The 16,491-nt window shown below is 42.2% G+C and overlaps 1 protein-coding gene across 1 annotated transcript in view; it reads right to left on the minus strand.

Annotated features, from left to right (window-relative positions):
- Nucleotides 1-8,805: 8,805 nt before the first annotated feature.
- Nucleotides 8,806-16,491, minus strand: part of IGF1R (insulin like growth factor 1 receptor) — a 186,296-nt gene continuing 178,610 nt past the window's right edge. The window contains exons 20-21 of the mRNA XM_059823652.1: nt 15,566-15,700; nt 8,806-9,302 (exon numbers count right to left, since the gene is read on the minus strand). Of these exons, the coding sequence (XP_059679635.1) occupies nt 8,936-9,302; nt 15,566-15,700 (502 nt within the window). The 3' untranslated portion in view covers nt 8,806-8,935. The remainder of the gene's footprint in view (nt 9,303-15,565; nt 15,701-16,491) is intronic.

A 16,491-nucleotide genomic window follows, 5' to 3' on the forward strand; every position in this document is an offset into this window, starting at 1 on the left:
AGCAAATCTAAAGATTTATTTAAAACACCTGCCTAAAGGATTTTATATTCCATGTTATTTTCAGTGAAATTTCCTTACAAAACCCAACCACCTGTTTACATCTCTATCTGATGTAAAAAGCTTGAGAGAAAACCCAAAATGATTGGCAGTCTGTATTGCTAACAATGATAAGGTTGCTTCAGATGTAAGAAAGCGTAAAACTGGACTTAAAACGTGTTAGATACTTAATCCTACTTCTGATGGGTAGAAAGACATGAAGAAAGACTTGCTGAACCAAGATGGATGCTTACAGCTGTAAGGACATTCAGCATTGGATGGATGTAACAGAAGTCACCCTCAGCCCCTGTCTAAGTCCAGAGAGAGAGTTCAGCCATGCAAAGTGCCTACATAAAAAAATGTAAATATGGGGGAAAACAAAACACACACAGGGATCCTGTTATGTGAAGCTTCGTAATTATCTCTTAGTGGCCTGCTCTAAATGCTGGTTTCCACATCAAAAATGGGCTATGAACCCAGGGCGACTTAAAAGAAAGTAAACAAAAGGCTGGAATCCAGCCGGAACTGTAATGCTATTAGTAATTTGGGTTTCAACTGCCCGAAAACCCCATTTACCCCACATTCCCAGTGGCTGTCCCAAAGGAAACCACCGTAGTCCGTCCACAGAGCACAGCACAAAGATAAGTCTTTCAGTAGAAGAGGCCACGGCTATTCAGGGACTTACATATCAAAATCAAAAAGCTAACTTGTCCCAAGGAAGGCCATCGTTGAAGCAGTGTGCTGTGGAATGTGTGATGGCACATTGTGTTACTTACAGAACAGGAACCAAAGGAGATCCCAAACTGTAAAACTTGGAATCGGACAGTGACAGATCACTTCTGTGCCCCTCCCTGGCCAAGCCAGACTCCTCCACGTTTCCAACACAGCTATATACGGAAGGACTGCACCATGGAAGCTGGGTATGACTGGGCTTTACAGCCCTTCCCCTTCAGCACGGGGAATGTCAACGCATGCTCTCCTTGATAATCTTGCTAGTACCATCACAGACAAGGATGAGATAAAATTAGCAGCTATTTTTCACTAGAACAGCACAGCAGCAGCTTAATCTGGACACCGGGAATTTCTCCAGGGAAACAAAAGCCCGTTCCTCAAGCCCCACGTCAGTAAAAAGGACAACAGACAAACCTAACAGCACAGACAGCTGATGAAGCTTTGGGCCACCATCGTGCCTTATTTTGGTCATCATTTTGATAACAGGAGCCAGAGGAACTGGAAACGCCAAGATAATTCCAGTTTTCTTTCTGCTGTCTTTTCCAATGACCGTTACAGAAAACTGATAACCATGTGCTGGATGGCTGAATGCCTCCTCTGTGGATTGCTGTAAGGGTGAATAACCGGGTTTTCTTCAAGTAAATAAATTAATAAATAAATAACCAACCTTACCTTATCCAAGGGAACTACCTACTGCAAAAGAGGACTCAAAGTCCCATCGAGAAAGGGTCTGCAAGGTTGGTGTCACTGGATGAAAATACTTTTGATTTCAACACAACATAATGACTGTACTGGCCTCTACTAAGATTTATTCAGAGTAGCTCAATTAAATGCAGCCAAAAAGAGCAGGACAAAAACAGAGAAGATTTACTCTCTAACCTGCACTTGCTTCACAGAAGGAGCAACAAATTCAGAAACAGGCAAATGCATACAGAATTCTTTTATTTAACTTAAATCATGTAGTACTGAAACTACTAGAAAAAAGCAGAGTAAGAGAAACTAAAGGAGCCTTAGCTTCAGCCATTCAAAATAGACAAAGTTTCTTCTTTTCATAATGTAAAGAATCCCGAGTATATCGCAATAACAGGAATAAATTCTTACAACAGAATATACAAAAACATTTTGAAATTTTTTTTTTTATCTACTGATTCATTTTAATATAAACACAGGAATTTCTTTAGGAATAATTTATACACAGCAAGTCTTTTTATGTAATAAATTGGCCATGTTATTGTTTAATTTTCTCTTAAAAAAATTTAAACAAGAAAAATTGGAAAATGTTTTATTTGCAACTGCATCCATTCCTTAGCACTTTCTAGTTTTGATTTTGTCCCAGAGGTAGACAAACTCTGGCCAATCCTTTCATCTCAAACCTCACTGGTTCAGAAAACAGAAGAGCTGATTTTTAAACAGTATCTAAATCATCATAACCCTTCGGCAATGTGGTTAGTCAAATTTGGGGGGAGTGAGGGGGACGGGATCTTCCATATTCTTAAATAAAAATAAATAGGGACCCTGCCTTGCTCATTTCAACAAAGCTTCAAATGGTGCTCAACATCTTTAGAGGCTGCACACAAACTTTTAAAGTGATAAGAAATCTGCAAATAGTTCTTCAACAGTAATTATGAAAACCGCCTTCCCTCTTTCTCTGATGCAGTCGCATCCTTCAGACCACATGGCCACTGTAAAGCAGGTACTGAACAGCACAAGTGAGACTGGTTAACAGCAAAACCCCGTTCCGTTTCCCTGACCAGTGAGGTTCTTGTAATCCATCAAGTTAACTGCCTTAGACAGTAAAGTGAAGTGACCAGCTAAGATGATCCCACCCCAACCAGAGGGCTCTGGAAGACCAGGATACTGAAGATACAGAACATTTCCCCAACTCCTTTATTCATTTGCTGTATACTGGGACACAAAGCTTGGGCGGGTACGGGGAGAGGGACACGCCGTGAATTGGACAAGTTAGCGATCCTTTTTGGCATATTGTAAAGCTAGCTAGTAAACTGGTACCATCAAAAAAACCTGATCACATACAGACACACCCATACACAGAAAAGTGCCCTTAAATTATATTTTAGGCATTTATAAACTACAAACATTTTATAAAATTATTCTATGTACTTACAAAATGCAATGAAACATTTAATTAGTTCTTGTAAACCAGATCTTCGTCAACTGACTACCCGTAATCTACTGGACTTAAAGCCCTATTGAAAATGCTAATGGATTACTAATCAACGAAACACATACAAAAAAAAAGATGAGCACACACGCATATGCACACACACAAACTAGTGATAGTCTTAAGGTACTTGCAAAATAGACCAACTGTAAGTTGAGACTGATCCATACAGACCGATGATAACCACCCTTAAACGCCTGGTAATGAATTTACCACTCCAGCTGGGAAGTCCAGAGGTTTATTTACAAGTACCAGCGATCAGAATTGTGATACCCGAGCACTGATGCTGTCCCACATACCAAGCTCAGGAAACTACCTCGAACTTCTGCCAAGCCCTGTGTCTTTGTAAACACCCATTTCCCTGTCCTTTGTTACAAACATTTCTCAATTCTGATGTACCTGGCTGCGCTCAATTTCAGAGGCCGGTGGTCGTCTCTGAGCAACCAGTTTCTGAACCGAGGCATCCTTTGAAGCCCTCCTGCCTGTTTATAGTTCTGTATCTTCAGCACCCCTGGCCCCTAGCGTGTTTCTACACATCGTTCTTAAATTCTTGTCGGCACAACTGCTCATGGGTTAAGTTGCAATATCTGGCTTTTATCACTGGTTAGTAAGGAGTGGGTCCCTTGCACCTTCCTCCACTGTTGTTCAGCCCAGTGATTAAATACATGGTTGACAAACAAAATAAGAATAACAGGAAACAAGTGTTACTTGTACTAATGGAATGAAAAGGGTTTAAATATATATATCTATATTATAGATATACATATGCAGATATCTATATGTATATATAGATATATATGTATGGAGTTATACCAACAACAGGAGTGTTGTTCACTTAGACTCAGATTGTACCGAACACCCCTCAGCAGTTCCCAGAGGACCTGACAGCAGTTCCACCTGGTGACCAGCCATCCTGGGCAAACTGGGCTTTCTTTCCTTTGTTTTTAAAGGCCAAGAGGAGCATCAGCGTGAACACGCCTAGAATCATACATCACTTAGAAGCAGCTTTAAAGAGCAGAGGCATCACGCCGAGAACGACTTGGCGCACACAGGCTGGCCTCACACTTCCCACCACGCTCGGCTTCTGCGTCTAGTTTATCACTCCCCCAAAAGAGCACCTTACTCAGTACCACGCAGCTGACACTTCCGTGTCTACATAGAAGCCACGTTCCTTTGCAACCAAACCACCTTCTGTGCCACCCAGCAGCTTTGAAACGCGAGTCAGGTGAGAACAATGGCCGAGCACTAAAAACAAAGCCGCCTGCTCCCCGTGGTGATGCCAATTTGTTGTCCTACTGCATTAAAACATCTTGGTACCATTTGTCAAAATGCTGGTTTTCAGGGCTGGGTGGGCTTTTGTTTTTAATTTATAAACAAACTGGATTACTTTAACTTTATTCAAACATAGCTGAAGTTCTAAATAAATTTTCCATACCAGACAAGCCAGTGGTCTCAGGGAAGAACAACATTACAAACCGTATTATGACTCTATCAAGCCAACATTAATTCTCAGTTGTTCACATGCACAAACAACTTGATTTACTGTCCAAGGGAAGTCTGTATGAAAAACCCACGTGAATAAAGCTATTCAAAAATGCACAAAACACAACAAAAAAAGCTGTGGAAACAAACAGAACAAAAAAGGAATTAAGCTTGAATTGCAAACACAGAACGCAATGGTATCATGAAGGTGGTTTGGTCCAGGAGAGCTGACTGTCATCACGCACGCGTACGTGATGTCACGTGACTGTCTTCTACTGAAGTGCTTTTTGAAATGTTTATCATGATGGGTGCTACGACATTAGTGTTTCTTCCTAATGCATTTTAAAACCACCTACACACAATTATAAAAACCAGTAACTTGGACAGTTTTAACAAAACCCTCCTAGCCAGCTGAAAGATCTGAGGATCTCCAGTTGTGGTAATCAATATGTGCAAGAGAGGGGAATAGTCACTGCACCGAAAGGTCACTGGAACCTAATAAAAAATGGAAAACCAAAACAACCTAGTAAAAACTTTACATTTTGCAGGTTTCTCAGGGCTAAAGAGAAACGCTCCCTCCAAAGACAAACTCTGTAGTACTTAACCACAGCGCTGTGTATTCAAGAGGCTGTGTACCACTCGAAGTAGCCAAGCACCACATTATCCAGATACCACAACCAACACCTGCACGAACAGCTGCCAGAGCTGGAAAAAGAGAAACATTATACATCAAGTTGACAGCAAGCTCGTGTTAGTCCTGTGTGCTTGTAAACCAGTTACACGCTGTCAGAGGGCAGTTAAAATTTGATGGCTGGTCCATCAGAATCCACAGTTATGAAGCATATAAACGGGGGAAGAAAAGGGAACGGAATTTTTACTGGCACGTTAAAAGAAATCAATTCAATGTTAGTTTTGAAAAAACAATCAGTGCTCTCATCAAACAGAAGCAGCAAAGATCCAAAGCTGTAAACTCGATGTAGCAGTTACATCAGGCAGCCTGTGACAGGTTTTTTCGCTGTTTTTTTGGTCAAGAAAGCAACGCTATTGCTGTACAAGCCAATTTATTTTTAGGTGCGGATTCCGCCAAACATCTTTTTGGTGCTGGTGGCATCTGAGGGAAAACTGGCAGGAATGACTTAGCCCGTTCTACAGGACAAACAGAAAGACCATTCCCTTTACTCTAGCAATTCCTCTGGACTTTCAAACATTGCAAACAATTGATTTCCGTAAGAGATTTCATCAAATACTCATAATTTGAAGTCCTCGTATCAGGTCAGCTACGTCTCCGCTCATCTAAACATGCAGCATTTTGTTGCTGACCTGAGGACTGCCGTGACAGCACATTAAAAAGCCTTCCTGTTTCCTTAAAGAATGGTCACCCTAAGTCAGACAAGTCTTGGATTTCTCCTCACACTAATGAATCTGAACCACAAAATTGGAGAAACTCCTGGGAATTGAGGCAAATATTCTGAAGTGACCCTTTGTGACAGGCAGTGACTGTTCCCCTCCAGAACCTAGAGCATGTGGTATATGGAGTGAGAGGTTACCAGTATCAACGGCATTTATTGGCTGCTGAGAAATGTGAGATGTATTTTTTGTATATACACACATATAAAAAAATAAGAGTGAGGTAGATAAATGTTTGAAAAAAATCAAAAACTGTCCCCCTGTCATACTCAAAAACCCTTATCTCAGTATTTAAATTTATTATGGGGCATCTCTACAGTGATTTAAACTGATATCACAAAAATAAATAAAAAAATCCTACATAGAATACCTTCTTAATTAACTTTTTTGTCTTTTTCATTTTTAAAAGGGAAAAATAACTATGGGACAGAGGCAAGAGAAGATAATGGGACCTAAACTACACAAGCAAAAAGCACTACAAACTTTTTAAAATCTCCAGTCAAAACTAGCAATCAGTATATTTTAATTCTTTGTTCTTACTCAAAAGATTTAAACATTTCCATCCCAGAACCACCTCTTCACTGCCATCATTTGGTTGGATCAGTGCTAAACAAAGGCTTAGATGCTGTAACTAACGCAAGACGAGCAACTGGTATGACTCCTTGGTTGTAGACTTGCTGATGGCCCCCTCCTTCCCCTTTCACCAAGGCTTCTGCAACTGAACAAACAAGCTTACTCATTTTCTTTTGTTCTGAGGTTTGGTCTATGATTTAAGCGACAAGCTTGCACTTGTACAGGCTTCCGTAGCTGCCAACACTTAACTGTTTGCTAGCCAAGCCACTGGCCCCAGCTACATGCTTTCCACCCAGCCCCATGGAAATGGCATGGTGGGTTTGGTTTGGTTTCGTTGTTAGGGTTTTTTTTTAACCAGGGGTGCGACGTGCAGCCCAGGGCGCCCTCCAAGAGGGCCTCCTCATTAGGAAGGCGAAGAGCTGGGGTTTGCTGGAGCCAGGTGTTCAATGGCCACCCTAAGAATGCCTGGCATCACCAGCTCCAACTAGTACAGCTCTTGTTCACGGGGTGGCAGGGTTAAAATAGGCTTTTTAAAAATCAGTGTCCCAAAAGCCTGGTGTCTGCTGTTGTACCCAACAAATTAAAAAAAAAAAAAAAATACATATATGTGTGTGTCTGTGTGGGGAGTGTGTGTGGGGATGGGTGGGTGGATGTGTGCCACATCCAAAACAAGCGGGGAGGGGAGGAGGGGTAGGACCCTTGTACAACAATGAATATAAACACTGAACAAGAATGTACTAAATATTTAACCTTTTTTTCTGACCTGAGTTTGTATCATGCCTTGCACTGTAAGAGACTCGCATGCTGTCTGGGCAGAGGTTAGTGGGAAGGAAGGAAAACCGGGGTTTAAAAACACCACACCACAGCACTGCTAGAGTGTTTCTGTGCAGGGTGTCCCTTCTTTCTCCATGTCCCCCTCAAAAGCCCTGTAGCCCACACAGCCAAGATGTTGTAAAACAACTAATGGGGGGGGAAAAAAAAAAAAAGGAGGAAATGTATTTATAAAAAGGCATTAAACAGTTCATGGCAAATCACATGAAAGGTATCAGTTACTGGGAAGGAGGAAGTAAAAGTTACACACTATAGTACAAAGCATAAGAAAATTTGTTGAAGTGGGAGGGAAGGGAAGGGAAGGAGGGCAGACCTGAAGGTTTTCATAGATTAAATCCACAAAGATAAAGAACAAAAAAAATAGCAGCTTTTTTCTGTACAGACATATAGATGAGTATCTGAACCGTAAAAAAGTTATAAAAGTGACACAAAAGACAATGTGTATGCAAATGATCCATGGTCTAACATAGAACTGCAAGACCCTTCGAGAAGTCTTAATAATAAAGAGAAAAGGTCAACAAAGCATCATATACTTGAATCCGGTTACTGCTTTTTTTTGTCTTCTCCAATTTATGTTTCTAGGTGTTTTTTTCCTTGCAAGCCTGTGGAGGAAGGCAGGCTGCAACGATGGAGATCTCTGCCGGTTATTTTCATGTTTTTCATGTTTCATTTTTGGCATGCGGTTGACTTTTTTTTTTGTACAAAATGCACGTGTTTATTTAGCTCACCACTGCCAGTTTTGTCCAGAATTCATTGGGATGGGGACAGGGGGGGAGGGAGGGCTGTTTCTTTACCCCATCCCTTCTATCTTCTCCATCACAAGAAAAAAAAATAATCACATTTTGTCCAGTTTTGAAAAAAGATCTAGACAATTTGATTTTTTTTTTTTAATTTTTTGTTTTAAATACCAGTGTATGATTGAATAGAATGTATTGGTCAGGATCTCTTTTAAACAGAGCAGTTGATTACTGTGCTCCTTCCATGCCTACAAAAAAAACGAAAACAAAAAACAAAGAGTTCAGTTTTTTGGCAAAATTTGGCAGCGTTGAAAATGGTAACAACCTTGGACGAATGATGGCCCTTTTTTATTCTTTTACGTGTTCCTAAAAAGATTAAAGAGCAACATTAAAAATCCAGTCTTTCTTAGGGTTTTTTTGTGTGGGGTTTTTTTTGTTTGTGTTTTTTTTTGTTTGTTTGTTTTTTATAAAGACCTACAGTGTCAGGCAGGTGCTTGCAAGGATACCGGGGAGCCACCTGGCCTGCGATCTCTTTGATCTGATAAAAGTGCTGTACGGTTGAACTTGCACGCAGATATGTTTCCCATTATGAAGCAAAGAGAGAGACAGAAAGAAAGAGAAAGAAGAGAGAGAGGAGAGAGGAGAGAGAGAGAGAGAGACATCAGATCTCAAGTTTTCTGTTGCTATTAAGTGTTAACATTAGAGTTTTAAAAGGCCAACTGTGTGCCCCATGAATGGAGTCCTTTACTGAAACAAACATCTGCTTGCATATTGAAAAAAGAAAAATACGATAACTTGTTTACTGAAAAAAGGGTTCTCCCAAGTGCAGCTATGGCAGTTCTGAAGATCCACTGAGGTACAGTAGGCTTTTGAATATATTGTAATTTTCTTTCTTTCTTCCCCCAACGCGTGTGTTTTTCTGTGTTTTATTTCTGTGAGATTCTGGTTCTAAGGATCAGCAGGCCGAAGACTGGGGCAACGGTAAGGCCCTCTCATTCTTGCGTCCCCCGTTCATGTGTGCGTACGGCTGTCTCTCCTCGAAGCTGGCCCGAAGGACCACCACGCCTGGGCCGTTCTCGGCTTTGTGTCCTGAGTGCTTGTCAGTGGGTTGGAGGGTAGAGGAGGGATCTAAAGGAATGCTCTCCATGTTTTCAGTCTCCAGGTCAAGCTCCTCTGTATCCGGAGGCTTGTTCTCTTCACTGTAGAAGAAGGAGACCTCTTTGAATGCTGGATCCAGCTCGTCTTTAATGCTACCGATTATTTCCAGGAAGGAGGGCCTCATTTTCGGATTGTACTGCCAGCACATGCGCATCAATTCAAACCTGGACAGGAAACACACAGCAAAACCATTTACTGAGGTGTTTTACGAGCCCCGGCTGGAGCCCGACCAACCGTGACTGCATCGGACCCCGCGTTTTAGAAAATCATTCCGTTCTGATGGAAAAAGTGACAGACTTTTTACAGGCCGAGATGCCCGTGTCACATTTTGACCTTCTTTCTAATCACTGATTTACTTCTCTAGCTCCTATCTCAACCTTCTCCACTCCCTTCCACACACCTGCCCATAAAACTGTCTTGTGGATACCTGACATCCAGAAGCATTTCCTGCTTTTATTCTGACTTGGTATTTCTCTCTTTTTCCTCCAAAATATCCTATGCTTACTCAGTCATACAGCTGCATGGTAGTGCCTCTCGGAGTATCTTTTTCAAACAACCAATCCCTACCCTATCAATATTGCCTTGGAAAAAATTAAAATAGGAAATACACACATAGTAAAGCACTGCTTTTTTCCCCTCAAAGAAGAAAATTACATTTAAATTAACTGTAATCCCCAAAAGACATTTGCCAATTTCAAAGATATTCTCTAATCTTTTATTTTAAAATTACGTTGTTTTCATTTACAGCCAGGGATGCATTAATATTTTACGGAGTGTGAGATCATCCTTTTAAGCACATCCATGATTAGATCTGTACAGTGTCCCATGCCGGCAAAACAAAACCACAAAATGAAACAGTAATACACACATAATGAAAACAGCATTTTCATGACACAGCAAAATTGGATATTCCTGAGAGATCGCCCTGAGCTTTAAACACAACACAAGAAAGGATTTCACTGTCTGTGAAGGTGGAAGAGGGATGTCTTCTGTTAACACAGCACAAGTAGTAGGACAAATTTAAATAAGAAAAGGAAGATTAACATTAATTCTCTGAGGCAATCCTCTGCATACACAGTACTCGGAGAAACACGCTCTGAGTAGGAAGTCACCACTGGCCAAAACTACTACTGTCTGTGCTAGAATAAGAATGGATCTTAAAAAAATGCCAAAGACAAATCTTTCCGTTAAGGTAATGTACTGGAGAATGCCTCACATCTCTGACTTACCTTCCAGCACCGTGACCTGCGGTCCCCGTAAGACCCCCTCTCCTTGCCTGGCCAGCAGCCTGGTCCAGCGGCCAGCCTGGGTTCGCTTCCCACCTCTGCCGGCCTTCCCATGTAAGGTTAGCCAGGTCACCTAAACTTTTAGCTTTGATTCTATAAAACGACAATGCCATTTTCCTAACTTCCACAAATTTTCAGAAACTTAGCAAGTAATTCTATTTTATCCTTTAATGAGCTTTCACTGCCTTATGCCCCGGTAGCAGTTTACTAGATCTCTGCATCAGTGTATAGAATGATTTTATTTTTTAATTGTAAAAAAGACAAATGAACAAAAAATCACTCCTTTTTTGAATAACACCTAAGTCCATCACAGAGTAACGTCTTAATGTCTCCAGAGTCCCTGCTCTAGAACAAACCTTTCAACCGGACTGTGAGCAAGCTGGAAAACCCTGGAGGCTGCAGCCTGTTGCTGTGCATCGCTGCCCACAGCGGGGTCCGGAGACTCTGGGAACCCCAGCCTGGAACAAAACCAAAGCAAAGAAACCCCCTCCCCCAGAAACTCGCTCCTTGAGCAATACTGCTGCATTCCCTCGCGGGGCACACGATGTTCTCAGGTGATGTGACCCAGCAAAGAGAGGGAAAGCTGCTGTGTTTGGGATGCAAACACTGCTGAGCGCGCTTCAACCAAAACAAAAGCAATCTGAATTGAGGTGCGTCACAAATAAAGTCACAAATATTCCTGTTAAAGCTCAGCTGGCACCACTCTGCATGAACACAAGTCAGCCACCTGCGCACGGCCTTGTGACACCCAAAAAGAAGCTGGCAAAACCTGTCTGTGGCGGGAGAACTCCCTGTGTACTCAATGCTGTATTGTAACAGGCACGTAGACATATAAACACTGTTAAACTATTGCTTGTTTTTGAGTCTTTAAAAAGCCTTCCATAGCAAAAGTGAAGCCAAACTATAAAACTGCGCTATACCCTCACCCACAAACGAGGAGACATAATACGAGACATAAATATATAAAATCCATTTCTGTTACTTCATTGCTGTTTCCTTTCCAGCTGACTGCTGCGTCCCTGAATAGAAGCGTTAGCTGGAGCCAAGAACACTGGATATTCGCTGGCGCTTCGCCCTGAGGCCTAAGGGCAATGCTAAGGAGATACCACAAGCAGCGGAGTAATGCATGTGACATCAGCACAAACAAGGACATGTGATGTTTCTTTTAAGCCATTCCAGATTTAAAAACTCTACACAGTTCCCATAAAAGGATTTTTTTTTTCTTTTTAACTCTGTGGGTTCAAAGACCTTGTTTACATTATCTTAAACAAAAAAAACACTTTCCAGTAGACAACAGAAGAATTTACAGGCTGTTAATACAACCTGTGCACTTTTATAAAGTATGCTTCTGACTGGTAGCAAGTGAGCTCGAGGAAGTTGCAGGCATCGTCGTGAGATAGAGGAATGGCCAGTATCCTTCCTATGCATCTTTTGCTCAAAGAACTGAGCAGAAACCTAGCTGCTTTTTGCACTGAGACAGTAAAAAACAGAAAACGGAAAGTTACTATAGAAGCTGCATTCCATTGGAGTGTGCGTTGGTGCTTTGCATCAGACTTGATTTGGTGGGGAAAAGCAAAAGGACGTCTCCTATCCTGCTGTTGCTACATGCTGACATTACCTCTGCACAGCAGAGCCCGGTTTTTAACCGAGTGCTCGCCAGGAACAAAGGGAACATCAGCAATGCGTAAATAGTCTAGTCATCTACAATACATGTGGGGGAAGCAATTTTGCTTCAAAACCAGAGTGGAATTCCAGCCTCCACAACTTTTAAAAGCCCCATGGGAACACACTGTCTGAGAGCTTCAGCTGTAACAAACCTTCTTGCCATGCAGCCATCACCTGATGAACACTGCCATAACAATGGTAGTACATAAAAACATAACTTATTACACAGGAAGGGGAGAAAACCAGCAAATCTCCTGGCACCGTCTTATTGAACCATCTGTCTTATGACATGGTTCTGTCTGTAAAACCATGCAAACTATGCCAAGAGGGTGTAGCATAAACAGAACTGAGTCTTGTTTCACCCTGTGCAAGAGTAAAAAGCCTTTAGAAATACCGTCCCCTTTGTGCTGAGCCCTTTCACAGGGATTTACCACCTCTTTGAATCACAAGACAACCGTGCCTTAACATCCCCCTTTGCACAAGCATCCGATACAACCAAGCTGCAGAACAGAACCTCTCCAGTTCTTCAAGCGTCCTTGGTCTCTGATCCATCTGAAAGCTACTGACTCGCTGCTACCAGGGGTTAGCAAAGCACAGCCACTAACAAGCATTACTAGCATTGCAGTCTTAGGAGAGATGGAACGTCCAAGATTGCTTGCACCACGTAGCATTCGTGCAGGGAGGGCAACAAGAAGCCCTCACGAAAACTACTGCGCTGTGGCTGGAGCGTGCATGGCTGTGTCAACACTCACATAATCTGCAAGGTTAAAAATAGTAGATTCGGTTGACAGTTGCAGCAAGATTCTTCTCTCTGTTCTCATCTACGCTTCCCCACAGCAGCCCACCTCCTCCACCTGTTCTGGAGGTTTTTGTGTGTCAGTACACTCCTCTCCGTCTACAGAAAGGTGAATTTGTGTTCTGCCCATAATTTTAGTTCTTTCCAAGTCAAACTTATTTAAAGAAAAAAGTATCTCTGCATTTGTAGCCTACCACGTGAGATATATAGAAAGTGCAGTTCTGGGCTCCCCTTCTCGCCTGCTTTCACGCAGTATGAGCACAAAAAGTACATTGACTTCCCTGCAGCAGGTGGACTTTGCTTTCTGGACATCTTGAGTTAATATTGTGAGTTAATATTAAGTATCACAGACCAGTCAGTCTCTACCAGTAAGAATCTGTGCCGTCTAAAAAAACCTTCCACTGGCACAGACATAGCAAGAAAACTGTCTTTAAACAGAATCTTTTAGCAACCTCTACAAAAAAGAGGACCCCCTACAAAGGGTTTCATAAAGCGCTTGCGAAAGCAGTTGCCTGAAACATACTGGGGATGCATGGCAAGATCCATACGCAATTTCAGGGCTCTCTGCAACTCTGTTATATGCACCTTTCTGTCCATTCAGTAATTTTTCCTGTCACGTCCCTTGCTGAGAAGCAGGTTATCAGACAGCTGGAGAGGGGAGAGGAACTCTGCCCACAGACCAGGTCTCTGCCTGCCAGCAGCAACACATGCGAGGTTCAAGACTGGCAGCAGTTGTCAGGTTACTCAGCGTTGCACAGCATCTTTACAGCACTTTGGGCTAACGGGATGGAAGACAGGGAAAGAAGCAAAAACATGCATATGAAAATAAAAAAAACCCACAAAGTAACGCAAAATAGGTTCTCTGAATGCCAAATGCACGTGCATGGAACAAAGGTGAAGTTATTCCTGGAGCTTCCTACTGCTACTCCCACAACAGCCTATTTGAATTTCAGCAAACTTGGGTGTCTGTCCTAATACCAAGACAAAACAAGCTGAAAGGGAGCTAAAGCAAGTCACAATAAGCTTCTAAGGTCAATACATTCAAATTTTTTTTTTTTTTTTTTGCATTTGGGACAGAGTCAGGATGTTTTATACACAACTGTATCACAAAAAAAGACACCGCTAAACCAGATGCGCCTTAGTTCTGAGTTCAGCCCTGTTCCTTGTTCTGATGGAGAGAAGTGGCTGAATTCAAAGGAAGATTTTTTTTATTCTGCACCTCTGCAATGTCAGACTAATGTCTTAGTGGCCGTAACTAATGTGTGAACAGCTTCTTCATTAAAATCAGCACAAAAAAAGGCCTTTGCGCTCTGCCAGACATTAACCAAATTCTCCCAGCTCACAAGCGGGTTACCCTGAAAGCGGAATCACCCAGTTGCAACACCCAGCAAGCAGAAGATGATCTCTGAGGAGAGGAGGAGGAAGGAGAAGGGGCCAGGTGGCCTACAGTAAAGAGAGCTTCTTGCTGCGACTCCCCTCTCATCCCCCTGTTCATACCACACACTCCCCAGGTTGACAGGGAATTTCTAATGCCGAATCCCGTGCTGAGTACGCTCTCGCTGTAGAGGTATTTTTTTTCCTATGGACTCGGGGAGCTGACCCCTTCACACACCCTGTTCTTCCCCCATTTCTGCCTACTCCCGCCCTCCATTACACAGCTCTGGCCGCGTTAAACAACCTCCAGTCAATCTGACTGCCAGAAATTCTCCACAGCATCATGGAAGGGAAAGAATGTGAAATTGAGGAATCACATGGCAGCTACACCTCCCCCTGCATATACCACCCACCCCCCTCAAACAACAAAACAACACTGCCTGTCATCTGAAACCAAAGCCAGCGCTCCAGCCAAAAAAGCTCTTTTCCTAAGAATCCCAAGCAGCTGAGGCCCTTAAGTGATTGTATCCCTTCTGTGGGCCTCCAACAAATTTCAATAACTGCAAGACGCAGTATTTCCTTCCCAAAAGCCAGTTTGGGAAGTATATCAAAGTAATAAAGTCTGAACAACTGAAACTGCCGTACACAAAAGCCAGCAGAAGTATTTCAACAATGTAAAGCTAAAAACTGAAGCCTGCTGCATTGCACACCCTCCTCTGCTGCAAGGCTTTGTACTGATTCTAGGGGTAGGCAAAGGTTTTTCTGCGTACTTCTTTCTGTGCTTACAGGAAGGGAAACTGTTAGCAGGGGAGATTTGTCTCAATGTGATGAGCACTGTGACCGAAATAGCAGATCCAACGCTGCTTCAGACAAAGGAACGATACATTCATTTATCAGTATGCTGGACTAAAAAGTTGAATTCCACAGAGTTTATGACCAATACATTTCAGCTCGTCCTGTGCTCTTTTTTCTCTTTATGCTCAACAGAATTACTTTAAGCAGAAGAGACAAGATTTAGGCACAAAGTCTTCTGCTGTAGCAAATGTCACTTATGAGCTTTTATTAAGTCTAATTTTATTCAGGAACACAAAGCTTGCAAAGTGAGATTCTGGCCACAAGCAAAGTTGTTTTCTGGTATGTCTAACTACTATAAAATACTTGATTGACAGAGACTGTTCAAGCAGCACCTCATATTACTGTTACTCTTTAATAACCCCTCCTGTGGTAGATAAGGTAGAAGCGGACATTGAAGGGATCGGGAAAAATAAACTATCCACTGAAAACAGTGGTAGCTGTTGACACTTACAGCATATCAGGACAATTGTCTGGTTTTTCCAGCAGACCTCCTTCCATCACAAAGCGGAGTACTTGTTCATTGGTCATGCCTTGGTATGGCTGCTCCGCTAACGTTGCAATCTCCCAAAGTACAACACCAAAAGACCTGGAAAACAAATCAGAACTTTAGAAAGCTGAGCAATATTTACAAGGATATTTTTCTCAGATGATGCTGAGCAAGTAGGTGTCCATGGGTACTTTCTTTTACCAAAAAATTCCAATTGCTCAAAAAGTATGCAGCTATGGTGATAGCCACATCACCTAGTGTAAGAGACTGTTGACTTCAAACTTCTAGTCAATGGTGAGAAACAGGCTCCCAGTTCTGAATGACTCTTCAGAATGGCCTCTGTAAGAAAAGACTGCTAATATTACATCTCCATTTTTCACACCGTAATCTACAGCTCAGAGCTGGTCATGATTACGACCTTTCAGTGCTCCAACATTATTTAGTTACACCGGTTCTGTACAGGTCAATCAGTAAAAAAGCCACCACAAGCTCACTGCATCAACCAGAAGCCTCCTAACTTAGAGGAGATTTAAGGTGTGAGCTCGCCTGGAGAATCAGCTCACACCTTATCTCTCTTTCCCATGGCTTTGAGTTCAGACTTTAGGTGCGCTGTGAGGTGGGAAGAACAGTGGGGAGGGGAAAAGGAAAGATGCAGGTAAGGAAGAAAAATTTTTAAAAATTCTGTTCCTATCCCTGTGCTTCCTGTACAGAGGACCTCAGGCTGGACAGACACCTGATCGCTAAAGTCTGCAAAAAGATGAATCAAATCTTCTAAGCAGGTGGAGAAGTTGCAGAGACTGGTTATTTAAAGTGAGCTCAACAATCCCCCCACCAAGCCACAGAGACAGCAAGGAAAAAAATCTGTGCATTTAAAAAACTAAACTCAAAAT

This window comes from Gavia stellata, chromosome 13 (assembly GCF_030936135.1).
Source record: "Gavia stellata isolate bGavSte3 chromosome 13, bGavSte3.hap2, whole genome shotgun sequence".
Classification (NCBI taxonomy): domain Eukaryota; kingdom Metazoa; phylum Chordata; class Aves; order Gaviiformes; family Gaviidae; genus Gavia; species Gavia stellata.